General features: G+C 46.4%; 1 protein-coding gene across 2 annotated transcripts in view; it reads right to left on the bottom strand.

The window, feature by feature from the left end:
- Positions 1-19689, bottom strand: part of LMF1 (lipase maturation factor 1) — a 157767-nt gene that overhangs the window by 123861 nt on the left and 14217 nt on the right. The window contains exon 3 of one of the 2 annotated variants that reach the window (XM_064673375.1): positions 12437-12447. The exons of the other annotated variant lie outside the window; for it this stretch is intronic. Coding sequence (XP_064529445.1) covers positions 12437-12447 — 11 coding nt within the window. The remainder of the gene's footprint in view (positions 1-12436; positions 12448-19689) is intronic. 2 annotated transcript variants of the gene reach the window in all.

Below are 19689 nucleotides of genomic sequence, written 5' to 3'. Positions count from 1 at the left end.
ATCCTGCCCCAACGTGGCTTTTCCAGAAGGAAAAGCAGAAGGCTGGGTGGTGACATCTGACCGGACTGGAGCTCCAGGATCTGTTCCTGCCTTTGCTCTTTCCCAGCCATCCCTGGAAGCCAGCCCTGCATGGGCCTGGGCAGGTCGGAGCCCAGGCTGCCCACGCAGAGTCCGGCCGGCCCCGAGCCAGCTCCAGGGAGGCTGGGAGGTTGAGCAATCCATGTGGAGAGGGCTCAGGCTGCAGGAGAAAACCACAGCCCGCTCGGGATTCCTCATCCTTCCTACTCACTCCATCCTCACTCCCAGCCCAGCTCCAGGGCAGCTGCTGAATCGGACACAGCTCAAACAAACCCAAAAATAATCTTGTATCTCCTCCCCTGATAAATGTTCATAAGAAGGGGTAAATCCAGAGGTGACCTCATAAACCTCCACACCTCACTACCTGCTCCCTGAGACCTTGAGCTCCTTAGTCTGGGCTTAATGGTTTAATCACCTTAGAGCCTGAAAGCAGAGGATAGAAATCAAAATCCTGCTACTAAAACACTGTTATTTTAGGCAGCGTGCCTAAATCTCTTGCTCCTATGGAGCAGCTTTATATAAAGGTCTGGAAGCTCCTTGGGGAAAGCCTGATCCCCGTGTGACATCCAGGGATACAGGACATGGAGGATGCAGTTCCTGCTCACCAGGCAGTGGGACCTCATCCACAGGCTCATCCTCCTCCACATGGATCACACAGCCCCCCGCCCTCAACAGGCACATCCCCTGGGAACAGACCACGTCCTTCAGGCCTTAAACCTTCGGCTGAGCAAGGACAGGAGTGACTTTTGCTCTTTTCAAAGTGATGCTGTGCTCTTTTCAAAGCACAGCATCACTCACCTTCCTCCTCCCCCTCCTGGCCAGCACCCTCTCCAGCTTTGCTACTTGCAGTTTTCCCACTATTCCAGGGTTTTCCTAGAGTGATTATCATAGAATGGTGTGGGTTGGAAGGGACCTTAAAGCCCATCCAGTCCCACCCCCTGCCCACCTTCCACCAGCCCAGGTTGCTCCAAGCCCCATCCAACCTGGCCTTGGACACTTCCAGGGATGGGGCAGCCACAGCTTCTCTGTGCCAGGGCCTCACAGGGAACAATTCCTTCCCAATATCCCATCTAACCCTGCCCTCTGGCAGTGGGAAGCCATTCCCACTTTTCCTGTCCCTCCAGGCCCTTGTAAATAGTCCAAGTCCATCTTTCTCATCGGCTCCTTCAGGAGCTGCAAGGCCACAATTCAGTCACTCCAAAACCTTCTCTTCTCCAGGCTATAACAGGGACAGGTAATTTTGGGATGCATCCAGGCACAACCCCCCCAGAAAAGAACAGGAAAACACAAGAGAGTTGCAATAAAAGCCCCAACTGTTCCCAACTGGGGCACAAGAGCCGAGGGCCGGCGGAGATTTCAGCGCTGGAAATCGCGGCGTGGAATTCGCTTTGAAATCCTGACACTTATCTCTTCTGACTAACATAAAATATGTACCTTGGCTCCCTCTCACTTCCTATGACTGACTGGGAAGAGCAGGGCTTAACACTGCGGTTTCACCCGGCTCAGGAACGGAAAAGAAACCCATGAGAAAATTATTTCGCTCGACTAAAAAATAAATAAATGGAGCAAAATTTTTTCAAAGAGTCGAAGGGTGGATGCGCCGAGGAGGAGGGACAGGAACGTTGGGCGAGGTAACATTCTCCTTAAATCAAAAATTCTGAGGTGAAACTCTAACACCCAAGTGCTGGGAGAGGATTTCAGAAAAATCAGGGTGTCCCACACGGGGCTCAGTCAGAAGCAGACGCAGCAGCCTCGAGTTTTGCACCAAGATGCCACAAATCACATAAGAACAACACAAAATATTTCAATTCCCTGTTGCCACAGTGAATTCCTTTCAGTCAAACTCTGGGGACAGTAAGAAAACTGGCAGCTCCAAGGCCTGAGCTCCCTGATCCGACGTCTCTGAGCACTCTTTGTGCTGCTCTTTTGCTCTTGGAATGATTTCACCCCAAATCTGAAGTTCAGATGATGCTGAAAAATGCAGTCAAACCCCACTAAATTCACAAAGATACAGATTTTTAGTGGTGCTCAGTCATTAAATCATCTCCTTCACACAAATCCGTTTGCTCACATTTAAATGGGGAAACACGGAATATCTGGTTGCCAAGAACCACATTTTTCCCTGGCACAAACACACCAACACATGCATTTTTTTTTATATGACAAGTGCAACTGATGTCTAAATTTCTATTCACCAAATCTCTACCTGTGACACGTTTTGTCCCTAATTTAGAGACAAAAAGGATCACAACAACTCCAAAAGGGCTGATTTCGTTTCTCTGATCCAGAAATCTGCTCGACCCGGTTCATTCCCATAAATAATGACAAGGAAACAACATTTTTGGACAAAGAAGAAATGCACAGACAGTTCCATTCATGGAATTTGTTCCCTGCTCCAGGGGGGGTTCAAGGAGTTTGGCACTGAGAGTAAGATCAAACTTGACCTCTGGCTCTCCCTCCACTGCCCAACGCCAACACTTCCACCAGGCTTTATATGGGGAGTGAACAGAGAAAATGCAATAAACTTCAAAATAGAGCCTTGTGAAGAACCACAGAGGCTTCAAAAGGGACTCTGCCAGCACAAACACACTGAACAAAATTTAGCCTCAGTAGCATTGAACAGTCCAATAAATACCCTTCAGAAGACAACTTAAAAGGGGGGAAAAAAACCCAACCCCACACATCACTGCACCTCCTTCCAGCACGAAGAGAGACAGCAAGAGTTCATGAGAGCACAATAGGAGACATGTCTTGTAATCAAACCTTTATTTTATTGGCCAAGTCAATGGATTTTTAATATATGGCCAAAAAAAAAAAAAAGTGAGTACCAGATAAAAATGGGCAGGAAGACTAAATAAAGTGTTCTTCCATTTCCATGGAGCAGCTGGGATTGTGCATGGAGATGCTGCAGGTCTGCTCATGGTTCTCCAGGCAAGGAGCTTTTTTCTCAATCCTCTGACTGATTAAAAAAAGACAACAGATCAAGACCTTTTAATGTGACCCAAACTGCAGAGAATTCCTGCTCATCAAACATTCCTGATGGAAAGCACCCAAAAACAAGGGACTTCTACTCAAAACTCCACACGCCAGAGCAAATAAAAGAAGGATGAGGACTATCCCAAGAGCTGGATTCACCAGCCTTCCTCAGAGCTCCACACACGACCTCCAGCTGCCCAGAGATGGCCAATGCCAAGACCTCAACCCTTTAATTTGTAATTCTTCCATATACCTTGGGAACACCCAACAAGACTCACCATCTCCAAGAAAAATGGTGCTCCAAAACTTTACATGCAGAGCTGTAATTATCCTCATAAATTACTGCCATAAAACTCTTATAGTGATGTAGATAAGGTCAGAAAAAGGGCATTTGAGTGGTTAACGAGCCACAGATAAATCAGATGCAGGTCAGAAATGACAGTGTGGTTAATGGAAAATAAAACCTCCAGCAGTTCCTTGGATGCCCTTCTGTCTACTCTGATTATTCAGGGGTTATTCTGCACATCAAGGTTTATTTAAACTTCAGAAAAATAGAAAAATAAAAATAAAACTTGCTCTCCCAGGCCAAACCTGCACTTTTGATGGAAGCAAGCCTTGGAGGCAGCTCTGCCCATCTCCCATCCTCCTCCCATCCAAAGCCTGGCAGTATCACAGGGAATTTAAACAGCCCCACGCTGGGAAGTGTCAGCCTGTGGAGGCCAACACTGTCATGGAGCTGATCCATTGTTTTCACTGGATTCTCCCCAGCTTGTCCTTCTCACTAAAAATCAGAAAAAAAACTTGACTCCCTCCCACTTTTGAGGTGGATTCTGCTTTTAAGTTGGGTTTTGGGCTTATTCCCTAGAACTGACTGTTTTCCAAGCAGGTGGATTATCCCTGGGCTGTCCCAGTTCTTGGAGTTTATGACAACTGGCAAATACTTCAGGGACAACAAGTGCCACTATTCCTGCTCTGCAGCATGTCCAAGATCCTTCAAGCCTGAAGGTTTGTGTTTGAAGCAGAAAATCCATCAGGAATCCAGGACTGAGGTGAAGACCAGGTTGGATGGGGCTTGGAGCAACCTGGGCTAGTGGAAGGTGTCCCTGCCCACAACAGGGGGTTGGAATGGGATGAGCTTTAAGGTCCCTTCCAACCCAAACCATTCCAAGATTCCATGACATAAAATAATGCCAATGTCCTCTGCAATTGATTAAACACTTGGAAAAAAATCCGATTTCAAACAGTTGTCTGAGTTTGGGGTTTTAAAAATAGAGCAAAAGGAAAAAAATAATCACTTGTACAATATTTACGGGAACACTTTCTGGGGCTGCTGTCCGAGGTCAGCCTGGCTGAGAGACTTTGCTCCAGTTTTCCAGAGGGAAAAAAACTCATCCTTTTGTGCAATGAAATAGGAACAACCAAAACTCCCAACAGCCACAACAACTGCTGGGGCCTCTCCCCAGCCCACAGCCTGGGTGAGGTCAGGGTGCTCCCACCTGCCTGGCTGCCTTTCCAAACCCATCTGTGCTCCAGGACACAGGTGAGGACCCTGCAGGTGACACTCTGCCCACACCACACCTCCCATCCCTCCCCCCTGCCAAGCCAATCCCAAATCCAAGCACAGCCGGTGCCACAGCCGGGCTGGGCAGGCGGAGCTCAGCTTTTCCAAAGGATGCACCAAACTCAGGATCTTATCACTGGGTCATTAAAACTCCCACTCCTTGAAGGAGTAGGGGAATTAATCACCCTCTCCTGGCCACGGTCCAGCTGGGGAAGGACATTTGATCTCCTTAACTCCCCAAAGAAGTGGGTGCTGTGTTCAGCTCACCCCATTCCTCTGTGGGATCAGACAATGCTGAACCTCAGCCCAAGGTGGTGGCAGATTCTGGTGCTGGGCAGCACTTCCCTTGCCCAGACTGAATTTTGAACCAGCTTTTTTTCCCTACCAAAAAGGAAAAACAAACAAACAAAAAAGCCTTCTTTTTCAGCACAAACAAGTCCAAGCTGGGATGTTTGGACATAAATCCTCCTCAGCAGCCTGACCAGTGCCAGTGCCATCCTTCAGACCCACCTTGGTATGAGAATGTTACTATACAAGGGTTTTATATTTTTTAAAGAACTGAGGTGCCACTTTTATTAACCCCAGTCTTGTTTCTGCTCTTGCACAGGAAGCTGCAACTGAGAACAGGCAGAAAGCCACGAGTTTAAAGGAAAGGCTTAACACAAATCCAGCCTAAGCTCGGGACAGCAGATAAGGGAGAGGCTCAGGCAAGAGAGGGAGAACAAGTGCTGGCTTTAAAATAAACTCCAGAGAAGTCAGTGCCAGGACCAAACTGCTCAGGTGCATCTGTGAACAGGTTCACTTTTACACACTTGAAACTTAATGGAACTAATTGTCTTTCTCCAAGTAAAGAATCACAGAAGGGTTTAGGTTGAAAAGGACTTTTAAAGCCCATCCTGTCCCACCCCCTGCCATGGGCAGGGACACCTTCCACTAGCCCAGGTTGCTCCAAGCCCTGTCCAGCCTGGTCTTGGACACTTCCAGGGATCCAGGGGCAGCCACAGCTTCTCTGGGCAACCTGTGCCAGGGCCTGAGCACCCTCACAGGGAACAATTCCTTCCCAATATCCAACCTGACTCTGTCCCTCTCTTTTTAAAACCATCATCCCTTGTCCAGTCACTCTCTGACCATGCAAAAAGTCCCTCCCCCTCTTTTTTGAGCCAGTCCAGAGCCAAGGCACTGACTGTTCACTGACACCTTGAGTGAACAATTTGGGCTGACACAGTGATCCCCCACTGGTGCCACACATGACAAAGCTCAGCAGATCTGCTCCACCAGCAGCTAAACCTGAGCTGAAGCACCACAGGCTAAACCAGGAGATCCATGTCCGAGCCACACCAACAACAGATGTTTCCTTCTAACTGTGGTCAACGTTTTTCCAAATTCTAGGAAACAGCTCCTGTGCTTTAAAACCAACACTGGAGAAAACTCCAGTTATTTTAATTTCAATTAACCTTGGCAGTGCTTTAATCTGAGAGACTTAACGGAGGAGAGCTCCACCCTTGCCAGGGCAATTCACCTTTTCTGATGAAACCCAAAGCATCCCAGAATCACTAAGACTGGAAAAGCCCTCCAAGATCATGGAGTTCAAGCTGTGATCAATCCCCACCTTGTCCCCCCGCCCAGAGCACTCAGTGCCACGTCCAGCTGTTCCCTGGACACCTCCAGGGATGGGGACTCCCATTCCTTCCAATGCCTGACCACCCTTTTCCACGCAGAAATTCCTCCTGGCTCCTCCGAAGGACGAAACCTCTGCCTGCAAAAAGCATTTCTGTTTGTTTCCTTTTCTTAAGGCGAGGACAAAAGTCAAGTCACAAGACTGTGGAGAAACAATTTGCTTAGGGAAAGGGTTTCCCAGTTTCTGCAAGACCAGCGTTCCCATTCCACCCACTTACATTCCTGTATTAAGGGAAAATAAAAAACAAAATCACATCCGCGGGCCGGTCATGGGCTCCACAGGTCGAGATCCAGGCAAAGGGCTGCAAGAAAATTCCTTGCACGGAAAGATGTTGTTTGAAGGAGTTCCTGCTCTCATTCCAGCACCACCATTTCCATCAGTCCTCGTTAAAGAAGTATTTTATCCCTTCCAATCATTTGCATAATTGCCGCAATCAAAGGCACCGCTGCGCGGTAATAACTTTAATGGCAGATTTTTCCTCAAACATTCTTTTTAGAAGGCACCTCCCGAGGTTGGTGCATCCACATGCCAGCAAAAATAAAGGAAGTGACACTCAGGGTGTGGAGAGGGACCGGTTGCTTTTTGTTTGGGGATTATTTCTGCTTTATGATGCTCAAAACGTATCCCAGAACCTCAATTTCTGTCACTTAAATAGCAGCCTGGCCAGGATATTGGCACCTCCTCATTTTTTTTTTCTATTAATTTTGAAATTTATTAGGAGGGAATCTGGCTCATTTCTGGGCTAAAAGCAGGTTTTGCAAAGTGAGATTCCAACCCTCAATCTTCAGTTTGCCTTCACAGAATCCTGGGGTGGTTTAAGTTGGAAGGGACCTTAAAGACCATCCAGTTCCAATCCCTGCCATGGGCAGGGACACCTTCCAGTGGACCAGGCTTTTCTTAACAAGTAGGAGCTCTGACCCATGTTTCTTAGCTCCACAGGGACATAACCAAGGAGGTAATGGCACAGGGCTTCAGCTGCCCTGTAAGGTTTGTTTTTAAGATAGGCAAGAACCACTGGCCCAATTTTTAACATAAAACACAGCAAACAAGTTAAGATCCAACTGGAAGTTCACAACAGAAGCCAGCTGGCATTTCCACCCCCCAGCTCCCACCCTCCTTATCCATGGTCTGTGTCCCCCAGGAATGTCAAACCCTGGGGTGTTCCACCAGTGCAGCTGTACCACCAACTCATGGAGAGCTTAACCAGGAGCATCGTGGCTCTGCCACCCCATCCCTGGGGAAGCACCAACCAAAGGTTCTGGGGGAACACCTCCACTCAACTGAGGTTCTCCAACCAGCCAGGCCCGACCCAAAGGCAACGCTGCCCTTTAATGCAACCCTAATCACATTAAAACCAAACGCCCTCGTGAACACGGGGAGAGGCTGGGGAGGGAATCAGACAAGCCATAAATTAAAGCAGAGGATATGAATTCCATGCAGGCTGCAGTGTTGGGGTTAACGTGGGTCTGGAAGCAGTTTAGGGAAAACCTGGCGTGGCCAAGGGCCAGCTCCGAGCCGAGCTGCTTTGGGCTAATCGTTTCCTTCAGGCAGGCTACTCCAGCACACTAATAGGTTTTAATAAAAACTTCCAATTGGGCCAGTAAACCCCTCATTAAGCTGTTTTTAAAGCATGAATTTAAGAGCGGCGAGGGTAAAAGGTCAGGAGGAGGATTTAATTCAGACCGGCTGGCAAAAGGTGCTGTTGTGATTGAAAACACCAGAGTTCAAGTGTCCAGGGCCACATAAACATCCGACTCTGTCACTAGACCTGGTTAAGTGACAGCTTGAAAAATAGATTTAATAAGACAGAGAGAAAAGTTTCCCACTCTTACACGAGAAACAGGAACAGCAGATCCCAATATTAGCCAGGAACAGGAATGGTTGGGAAGCTGCCCCGTCCCTCCCATCTCGGTGTGGGGGAGGAGGAATAAAAAGCAGCATCTGGGTGTTCAACCCCAGCCATTCCCAGGGGCTCTCTGGGACACTCAGCTCCAGGCTCTCCTGCTGGGAAGGCAGCAAAGTTCTCCAGGAAAAACAACACAGCCCAACTCATCCTCCAGGTCCCACTGCCAGTGTCACTCCCACACGTCTGCTGTGCAACGAGCTCACAAGTGCCATGGGGTGCCAGCATGAGAATTCCCTGGGCCACGTGAGAAAACATGGAATCACAGCCTGGTTTGGGTTGCAGACCACAAAGATCATCTTGTTCCAACCCCCCGCCACGGGCAGGGACACCTCCCACCATCCCAGGCTGCTCCTGGTCCAGTCCAGCCTGGCCTTGGACACTTCCAGGGATGTTCAGCCACAGCTTCTGAGGGCAACAACCTCTGCCAGGGAATTTTCTTGGGCAACCCCACCCACTGCAGGTGGATCTGCAGGAACCAAGGGCAGAGCTCAGCTCAGACACATCCCCATCTCAGCACACTTAAACCAAGCTTTGGGCCTGCACTAGTGAAGTCTGACCTCAGCCATTCCATTTTCCTCTCACTCTCCTCAGTGCTGCTCCCTGGGATAGTGCAACCACCAGGACAACTTCAGCCCTTCCTCGGGAACACGCTCACAAAGGAGAAACGTCTCAATCTCACACAGCAAAAGCCAGAACCCCAGCTGTGCACTCTAACATTGAATTTTATGTCAATGCACATCTAAAATTCAAGATCCCTGAAGACCTTTTAAAAGAAAATCCTCCTTGGAACAATTTGCATTGAAGCAAAGAGTGAGGATTTAACAAGTAATGGAGAATTACCATTACTCTGCTCTTAACTTCTTATTCTACTTCTAATCAAAACACACTTCAGCTCAAATTCTGAGATAATAAATGCAATATAAAATTTGGGGGCATTTTGGGTATGAGCTGAGTTATTTGCTCATTCCATGTTTACAGATAATGGAATAAAATACAGGGTTTAATTCAATTGTCTTCTCTCCACACCAAGATGAGCAAGAAAATTTACTGTGAGAGGGGTGGAAAGAAAAAAAAAAGCTCTTATTTTTAAAATATGCTTCTAATTCTGGCCATACAGTTGGCCTGCAAGGAGTGCAGGAGCAAGGCTCCCTGGAACAATCCCTAAGGAAACATTTGCTTTGGCTCCAAATAGGACACTTTTGTGCATCAGGACTCAAATAAGATCAGCTGCTTCTCCATCCTTTCTGTTTAATGATCCCATTCATAGCACGAGGTAAAGGGATGCCATTCCTGTCTTTTCCTTGTGCTCCTTGCTGGGAATATGGATTGCTGGCCCAAGAGGTATCCAATGGCCACAAAGGTGACCACATGGAGTCAGAATCTCTCTGGACAGTGACATCATTTGCCCACATCACCCCTGGAATTTTACTCTACACAGACATTCCCATCCATCACAACACAGTCCTTGCAGTTTTCCTGCTTAGCTCCCGCTCCCACCTTATTTAATATCTCAGGACACACTCAGGACCATCCAAGTGTCTTATGAATATCTGGGGCTGCTTAAAACAATAAGGCAGAATGGAAGAGAGAGGACAAGGAACTTGTAAAAGAGCATCACCTTTTCCAAGCCCCTGGTAGAGACAATAAATCATTATATTAAATCACATTTCCACTGGGAAAAGAAGAATTGATCCTGCAGCTGTGCCCCACCAAGGACAGGCAGCACCTCCATCCATCCATCCCAGAATATCCTGAGCTGGAAAGGACCCACAAGGACCATCAAAGCCCAACTCCTGGCCATGCACAGGACAACCCAAGAGTCCCACCATGTGCCTGAGAGCACTGTCCAAACAGCATCCTAACAGCTGGAGTCAGATGGTCACCAAAACACCACCAAAATTCCTACAGCTCCCAGTCCATTCAATGCTGACTGTGGTGTGATCATTTGCCTTGGGATACAACTGGAATATCCACATAGGTGTGACCCCTGAGCATCTGAGGGACACACAAACACTACATGGAATTTTATGCAGGATGTGACTGGTGGCCTCTCAGACAGGCTCAGAGTGGTTGGATCACTCATAAATCAAAGTCATTTTGCTCCCATTCCCACAATTTGTGATACAACCAATACAAAATATTCTGCTTTCCAGGATCCAGAATTCCACAGAATCCAACTGAGCTAGGAAGGACCAAAGCACTCCAGTGTACTCCAGTCCCACCAGAACAGCCCACCCATCCCAGTGATGTGCCAGCAGGGAAGCTCCACCCTCGTGCCCATGAACAGGGAAGGACCTGAAGTAACAGCACCACACTCACTGAAACACAGCCCTAAAGCCACATTTATAACCTGAATCACAAGAAATAAAACCTAAAGTTATCAGAGCTCAGCCAATTTGAGGGCAGCACCAAGCCCAGGCCAACACCTTCCCCGGGATTTCCATCCCAGAGCATCTCTCCACCTTCCAGAGACAAACACCCAACGTGGAAGCTCTTGCCTGGCTCTTTCCCACCTCATTCCCTCAAAGGGAGGAGTGTTTTTAATCACTCTCCCCTGACAGGAGTAAGGGCAAAGAGCAAAACCTGTGGCAGTACCAGTTGGCCTGAGAGCTTGTTGCTATTTCCAGGCTCTGGAGTTCTTTAAAATTCATAGGGACAGCCTGGAGTTTTAATAGAGGCTACCAAAATCCAGCCTAAGATGTATCAAAAAAAAAAAGTACATTTCCTGGAGGGGGGATAGGAAACAGTCAGCATTTACAAAGAACTCTCCAGGAATTTCTTTTCTTTTTTTTTTTTTAAGGATCTTTTGCTTTGAAGTAGATGCTCCCAAAGAATAAGGCTTCCAGAGCTCAGCAATATTTAATGTACTTCTCCAGCAATGGCTGACAATGTTGTTGTTTCAGCTATACTATAACAAAAATATTGTGGTTTTCCTGTATTCTGACAAAAGTAACTCAAGATTTACATCTCATTCATCTCATTCCGAAGTGGCCCTTAAGCCAAAAACAAGGAAGGGAGAGACCCTACTGCGTACAAAGGACTTCAGTAAGCCTTGAAGGGTGGCTCTCCACTTAGGACATAAAGAAAGGCCAAAAAAAGATGAAACACCAGTTGAAAAAAGGCAATTTTTTTTCTACACCACCAGTGAGGGTGGAAAACATCCAGAAGATGAGTAACTTGAGTCCAGGCTGAGTGTCCTCGACAGGAGTCTGGGTCTGTCCTGGCCAGCTGGTTCAAACACCCACATTCAACACCAAATGTGCTCTGAGACACCTGATGGACACCATGGCAAGGATTCTCCATCCTCCTCTGCTTCTCCACTGGATAAATCTCAATATTCCCACTCACACTCAAACAGTTCGTCCACTTATCCCTGATTAAAACCATCCACTGGGAACAAGGACAAAGGTGCAATTCCCTGGGGGAGAAGGGGTCAAACCCCCACAATACAAATGGATTTGAACTATTCTTGTGCCTTCTTGTAGAATATTTTCCATTAGTAACTGTCTTGTGACAACTTGGGAATGCTTTGGGAACCCCCTTTCCATCCACACCATGACCCAGGATCCTTCTCCACCCACAAATCCCACAGCAGGGAGAAGACACATCCAAACAGGCTGTTCCAAGACATTACTTCCCAGAAAATCAGCAGCACACTGGCAGTTTTCCTAGTATTTCCACAGACAGGAATGTTTTCCACCAGGATTTCTACCTTTCCATGTAGAAATGGGTTGGAGAACTTAGTGCTGGAAGAAAATCCAACCTGGGCAAAGCAGGGAATGAACCTTCCCAACCTCCAAGGGAGCAAAACTGCCCCTCACCCCAGGGGAAAAGCCCAGGATGTGAGTAAGAGGTTCCTGACATTCACTTGTGGAAAGCAAACTGGACTTTGGGAGGAACAGGGATGTCCTTCAGACCCTACCTCGGGTATATTTAATTATTCATCTTAACTATAACCCTCCAAATGATTCTCTTGGTACTCAACCCTTCTACCAAGTCTCCTTCAATCCTAATTTGCAGAATTTCCTTACTTTAAGGGCTTATAGGCAGGAAGAAACGCAGTGAAAGACAATCAAAAACTTCATTTAAAAACAAACAAACAAAAAAAAGATAATCAAAACTTAAAACATTTCACAGAGAAAGACCAAGCAAACAAGCTGGAGAAATGTAAAAGCTACATACCCACAAATGCATCAATAAATTATTACTGCAGGTTTTCTCATTTTTAGTCACTTACCAAAGGAATACCTGAAAAACAAAACGAAGAAGAGGCAAAACAATTAATGTTTTGGTTGACAATTCAAGGGAACTATGCCTTGTATTAGTTTTATTTCTCATTTCACACGTTTTGAGTTTCAAAACACCACTAAAGAGCACAGAAACATCTCTGAACCACATAACATGCAACTGAAATGGGAAATTGCTGCTACCTGGAAATGGAAGAAGAGCAAATTCCCTGATTTCTGGGCAGTAAGGTGGTATTTAGCACTCCAAGCACTTGGTCACCTCCTTCTGAGGAAGATGTTAAAGCAGCAGACCCAGAAGGGACACCACAATCCCAAGTCCCAGGAGGCTCCCACAGGGCTGCTCCTGGTCTTCTCTGGAATTACTGGAATTACCTTTAGCCTTAGCTACAGCAGTGACTTTCTGTAAGATTATCAGTTCCTACCACACGTAAACCCCAAAGTTTAACAAGTTTTAAGATGCTGTTCCTTGTGTTTGGTCCCATTACAGCTTCAATGCCACATCAGGGCTTTATTAATTTTATCTTTTATATTAACACTATTATTTGGGTAGTGCATCTCACACCAACCCAAAAGCCAAACAAAAAGAACCCTAAAACTGAGAAACACCCCAGGTTTTAAAGATTTTCCAGCAGGATTTGCTGCTACTGAAAACACCCCAAATAGGTGCATTAATTTGATACTCGCCAGTTCAATCAGTTCTAAAATCCATCAATCTGAACATCCTACAACAGATTGAACAACCATTTCACACAGAGCTACTGATGCACAAAGAAACAACTTTAAAATGCACAGTAATTTTTTAATTTATTAATAAGAGCAGGTCTTTATGAAGACATCTGTCATTAAGGGAACCTCGCTCTGCTGTTCTCCACCACGGTCGTGGTGCTGCTCACAACAGAAACTTGTAGGAATTAAGTCTTATTTCTTGGCAGAAGTTAAGAACCCCCTGAGGCTCATTTAAAACACACACACACAGACACACACACACACACACACACAGAGAATGAGGAATTAATAAAATATTGTATTCTTCTGAACCACATGAAGTTCTCTGACGTGTGTCTGTTGCCGATTACATCAATCCGGGCTCCGGAGTTTGTCATGTGATGACAGGCCAACACTTGTGAATTTATTTCTCTGAAGAAGCCTGGGATACAAATGCCAAGGAAACCAAACCAAATGGCCCACTCCAAATACATAAAAGCAGCAGGAATTCTTGCAGGGATTTTTTTTTTTTTTTAATAGGTACAAACAGGCAGGTACCCAAATCCCACAGATTTCAGGTTGGAGTTTGGGACTTAATTACCTTTTTTTTTTCCTTCTCAAGCTCCTGTATAAGGAGTTAAGAGAGTGTTTATTAAAAAAATGGGGGTTTTCACTACTGCCTGTCTTGGCATTTGCAACATTCCCGACAGATAATGACAAGTAAAAACATGGATGTGATTTTGCAGCCTGGGGGGGAAGCTGGGACAAATTTCAACAGAGGAACTTTTGATCTGCACTTTTTCAAAGCCAGAAATTCAAAGTACATGCCATTTGGATTGCCTAAATCAAATTGAAATAGGACGTCATTTCTGTTTTCTGGAGGGAGAAACAATGTCATTATCCATGACTTGTCATTGGAGGCAAAATTCATGTCACACTCAGGCTGTGAATATCAGCTGGGAATCATAAACATCATCAAATATTTGGGTTAAATGCTTTTCACCATGTTGTCATGCTGATTAATTCTAGCTCAAGTACATTCCTGGAAAGCAAAAACTGATAGTAGAGCACAGTTTAAATTATGTTATTCCTGATGAAAACCCTTCCTGCTTCAGTACAGCAGAGCCAGGCTGGGTTTGAGGACACGGCTCCACAAGAGCTTCCCACATCCCCAAAATCACATACAGGCAAAGGACCAGGATGGTCCCAAACCCACCTGGCAGAAAACATCACCTTTTCCATATAACATCTTTTTTCCTGCGTGCAAAGCCTGTGGGATGATGGTTTCTATTTGCTCCAGGAGGAGGAAAAGCACATGGGCCAGACTTGCCCCATAAATTTCCATTCCCTTTGTGCTCAGCTACCCCAGAGCTACACAGATTATTTAATGCAAGGGTTATTTGGGACAGGGATTCCTCTTAGAAGTCTGTAAAACATTCCAAAACCAAAACAGAATTCCAAAACAGAGTCTATTAAAAATCGTATAAAACACAGACAGGAACTTTTACCTTTACATCTCTTGATGTTTACAAGGAAAATACATCTGTATTTGTAATAAAAAATAGAGTAAAACCAGTCCTACCCACCACTCCCATCCTTGCAGTGCCCAACACCACAAGATCCTTCCAACTAAACTGATTTCCACAGGCAGGATAATTCCCTGCTGCATCCCTAAATCCACAGCTGGTGTTAACAGCTTCTCTCCCCGCTCTCCATGGAGAACATCCTCGATGGAAAGTGAACCCAGATGGCAACTTTCATCTCCATTATGAATCTCTCTCCTTCCCTGGGCTGGAGAGCTCAGGATGAGGGAAGAGGTCTTTGGGTACGGGCATGTTTTCTATTTTTCTATTCTCCATCAGGATTCAGCTCCCAAAGGTGCTACCAGGAAAGCTGGATGAGATGCCTGCCAGAAACCCCACATTGTGTTAGGGGTGAAAAAGAGACTTAAGCCACAGAAGTAGAGAAAGTGTGGAAAATCCAGCTGCCCCAGGACAGGGTTTTTCTGTGTGAGAATCACCTCTGACAGAGGCCTGGAGACTTCACCTCCCTCTCCAGGTGTTCAGCCTGGTGTTCTCCCATTTATACATTCCCAAGGCTTTCCCTTTATACCACCTAAACCAACAGCTTCCTGTCCTGTCCACGTGGAGACAGACATGGCAAACAACTAATTCCCACAGAATCGTGGATTTGAGTTGGAAGGGACCTTAAAGCCCATCCAGTCCCACCCCCTGTCATGGGCAGGGACACCTTCCACTGTCCCAGGTTACTCCAAGCCCCATCCAACCTGGCCTTGGACACTTGCAGGGATTGAGAGTCCACAACCTGCCTGGACAACTTGTGCCAGTGTTCCATCCCCTTCCAGCTCTCCCACACTTGAAGATCTTTGTCTCCTTTCCCACTTTTCCTTTCCCTGAACTAATCACACTCAGCTCCTTCAGCTTTTCACCACAACAGCACAATTTCCTCCCCACTGCTGAAGTCTGTGCCTCTCCTGTGCCCAGGGTGGGGCTGGAGCCACTTCCAGAGCAAAGTGACAACCAGAGACACTGGAGTGGAAAAACTCATCCACTGCTGTCTAAAAGTTCCTGTTGATGTGCCTGAAAGCTTGTTGGTGAACCACGATATCCCAACCAAATTAAAGCTGTAAAACTTAAGATGAGTTTAAAAAAAACAACATTTTTCCAATGTGTGTGTATATATATATATGTATGTAGAGTCCCTGGGACCTGGGGATCCACTTCCTCAGCACTCTGCCTCCAAACAAAGCAGCCAGTTGGAAACATCACTGGCAAGAGCCGGCGAGTCCATCAAAATGAGATGACAGGATTAGTCTGCTGCACCATTAATTTCAGAACATCATTAACTTAAAAGTGTGGGGGTAAGAAACGTTTTTTGACAGCTGGTTTTGGTGGCTGCCAAGCCCTGAGCACTGCACAGCAGTGCTGGGGGAGGAAATCAGCTGCAGTGGCAGCAAATGAAACCACTCTGGTGTCTGGATTCACTTTATTGTGGTCACAGATCTCTAAAAACTGGGATTCTGTGCTCTGTAATTACAACATCCACATTTAAATGGGAGGAACGGGGAGAACATTAAAAAAAAAAAACAAACCCAACAGTGCTCAAGGGTGAGGTTTACTCAGTGCTGGGAAAGGTGCCTGAACAGGGATGGAGCAAAGCAGGGGATGAGGAATGGGGCTGTCCCATCCCACACATCCATCCCACAGGCTCTGCCCGTGGCCAACAGCAAAGCACCACGTTGTTTTCCCTTTCCAAGGCAAAAAAACTAAATCAAGCCTGGGTAGGAGAGCAAATCTGAATGACCCAAGTAAGCCCTTGCAACATTCCCCAACTGTTCTGTCCGTGCTCGTTTCTAAAGATAAAAATCATTCCAAACCCTGCAGAATCTGCCAAACTCAAGTGGAGTTTGCTTTGGTTAAATCCTCCCAGTGCCAAAAGCAAATGGTGAAATGGCAGCCCTGGGAATCCTGCTCTGGGAATCCTCAGGCTGGATGGGGAGTGCCAGGGAAGGTGAGGATGGGGCAGCAGGAAGGGGAGGCAGCTCCTCCACCCCTGGAGCAACACCAGGCTGCCCAAACCAGCCCATGTCTCCAGGCTGGAATGGACCCCAAAAGCAGATGCACACCAACTGTACCCAGACACTGAGGGACAACAAAGGCATCAGTGACAGCTTGGACATGATCAGGGCCTGGAACAAGAGGGTCAGAGCCCCAGTGCTGTGATCCTGCTTTTACCAGCAGGAAGGTCCTGCAGGTAAAAACCCATGAAAACTGAATTGCACTTATTCCATCTCCTGATTAATTAATGCAATTAAATGACTTTATTTTTTTTTTTAATCTCTCTGAAGGCTGGCCCTCACTGCCAACCCAGTGTGAGTCCCCACAGTGAGGCTCTGGGATCAGGCAAAGCCTGCCCATTTCCCCCACACCAAATCCATAAAGACAGGAGTTATTCCAATGCAAGTTGCCACCTGCTTTCTACTCCAGACCCTTCCTGCAAGAGAACTCGCTTATTTTTGCAGTCTCCTGCCTCCCCTTCTCCAGGACAGAGCTGCTGTTCATCCAGACAGACCTGGAATGTTTCTCCAGGAGAAACATCCAGCTCAGCCTGCAAATGGAATCAGGGAATTGTTAAGGTTGGAAAAGACCTGTAGAGATCAAGTCCAACCATCAACCAGCAGCACCACCACATTCACCACTAAAACCACGTCCTCAAGTGCCACATCCACAGGGTTTTTGAACCCTTCCAGGGATGGGGACTCCACCACTGTCCTGGGCAGCTGTGACAATGCCTGACCACCCTTCCAGTGAAGAAATTGTTCCAAATATCCAACCAATCCTCCCCTGATGCAATTCCTGGTTGGGCAGGACCTCCAGCCCAGCGATGCTGCAGCACCACTGGAAGTGACCACTGTTGTCAGCAATAAATCTTCGGATTAAGAAAATTTGTAAACACGGTTTACGAGTTGGTAAACACAGATTAGGGAAGTTTGTAAACACAGATCCCACCAGGGCTTGGATCCTTCCCTAACCCAGATCACTGTCAGGCTGCACCAATCCCTGGATTAACATCCTTCCCAACCACAGCTGTTTGAAAAGTTCCCCCAGTTGAACAACATAAACACGTGCTGGACCAAACTGGGTGCATGAAGCTGTTTGGCAAGTTATTGTTTAAAAAAAAAAAAAATTTAAAAAACATCATTCCTTCTTTTTCTAAGTTTTTCAGCTGTGGGATGGATCCCCAAGTCTATTCAGTGGATGCAGCTGGTAATTGGATGTGCCAGAAAATAAGCAATTAAAAGATATTTGTCTGGGTCTCTGGCAAAGCCCTGTGTACATCGGTCACTGCAAAACCCACACACTAACCACACCATCATCTCATCGTTTCTTTGCTCTTATTTTAGTTTTACAGACCCTCGATTGAATAAAAATAGACCTCAGATTTAAATCAAAAATAAAAATCCTCCAGAGGTGCTATTGATTAAGTGAAGCCAAGCCAGCAATAAGGCAAAACAACAGTAAAAGCAATCAATGCAAAATATTTAAACTCCTCTTTAGTTCCCCTCTTTTTTAAACGTCTTTAAGTTCCTACAAGTTACTCACACAACCTTAATCTTCAAGGCACAAACTGAGGAGCCTCAGCAGTAACTCTGCAAGCTCTGACACACCCTGTCACCAACACCTCTGCTCTTGTTTTACATATTGTGCTTCAGTGGCAGGTTAGATTTGTTCTCTTCCAGGAATATTTGCATGGAAGGAGGCAATGACCAGCCCAGGTGCAGCTCAAGCAGCCCCTGACAGCCCTCAAAGCTTCTGGCAGCTCTTGCACCCACATCTCCTGCAGATCTTCTCAAAGCTGGGACAGAGCTGGGTCTGCCTTCTTAACCCAGCTCATCTCCACCTGCTCTGCTCTCCCACACTAATGCCCAGGTTTGGGATGTGGGCAGGGACACACTCAAATCCTTGGATATCCCCTGGCACCTGCACTCTTTGCTCCTGCTTGGAGATGTGGCACTGGGGGATGTGGTTTAGTGGTGCACTCCATGACCTCAGAGGTCCTTCCCAACCTAAATAACCCTATGAGATTCCACTTGCACCTTTGAAGAGCCCCAAATCAAAGGCACAAACCCCACTGTCACCTGCACTGAACTTGAGAGGAGACCAAAAGGAGAAACCTCAAATGTTTTCAGGTCTTGAGGACTAACCCAGCCACAGCATCACCCTCCTCCTGCCCAGCCACACTCCATTCCAGGTGAGCAGATGGAGAGGGACTGGCCCCTCTCAAGGACTGCAGCTAAACCAACACCCAGCCTGGGGCAGGGAGGGAAAACCTTCCACATGCTGGGGAGGAAAAAAAAAAAAAAAAACCAAACCAAAAAAAAAACCACGCTAAATGATTCATTTCTGACATCAGCCCTGATTAAATTTTAATCTCTCAACCCAAAATGTGGTTCTCATTAGTCTCATTAGTTCCCAGTTGTACTGCAAGGCAACGGTGTCACATGGTATTAATCTTTGTTTTCATTAATGTGTCATATCAAGAGCTCGGGGCTGCTCTCAGCATCCTTTGAAACCGATCCCTCCCTCTCTCCTGTGCGGGGTAGGAAGTGCCAAAAAGCAGCTTCCTGGACAGGAAGGATGACCCCCTGAGATCCTGCAACTCTTGGTTTACGTTTCTAGAGATAATCTTTTCTTTCTGGGCAGAAAGGGAGGGCAGCTCGGAGCTTCCATCCACAATAACAAAGGAATTCCTGGGGTTTATTGCCAAGGCCAGATAAAGGAATTAGATAGTCTGAGTTTTGTTGTTGTCGTTGGGATATTTTGGAGAGCTGGAAAAAAATACAGCCAGGTTGCAAAAAAAGGGTTATTTGCAAAGCCCTAAAAACCCCTCCAGATTGTCCCTGTTTGGCCCATGCATCAAGGTGAGATTTGTTAATGTGATTTATCTAAAAATCTCAGATACTTTTTTTCCAATACATAAAATTGTATGCTGGATTCAGGCACAATATTAATTTCTC

Source organism: Pseudopipra pipra, chromosome 16 (assembly GCF_036250125.1).
Source record: "Pseudopipra pipra isolate bDixPip1 chromosome 16, bDixPip1.hap1, whole genome shotgun sequence".
In the NCBI taxonomy this organism is placed as follows: Eukaryota; Metazoa; Chordata; class Aves; order Passeriformes; family Pipridae; genus Pseudopipra; species Pseudopipra pipra.
The sequence above is the reverse complement of the archived record's forward strand: the minus strand, read 5'-3'. Positions and strand labels throughout refer to the sequence as shown.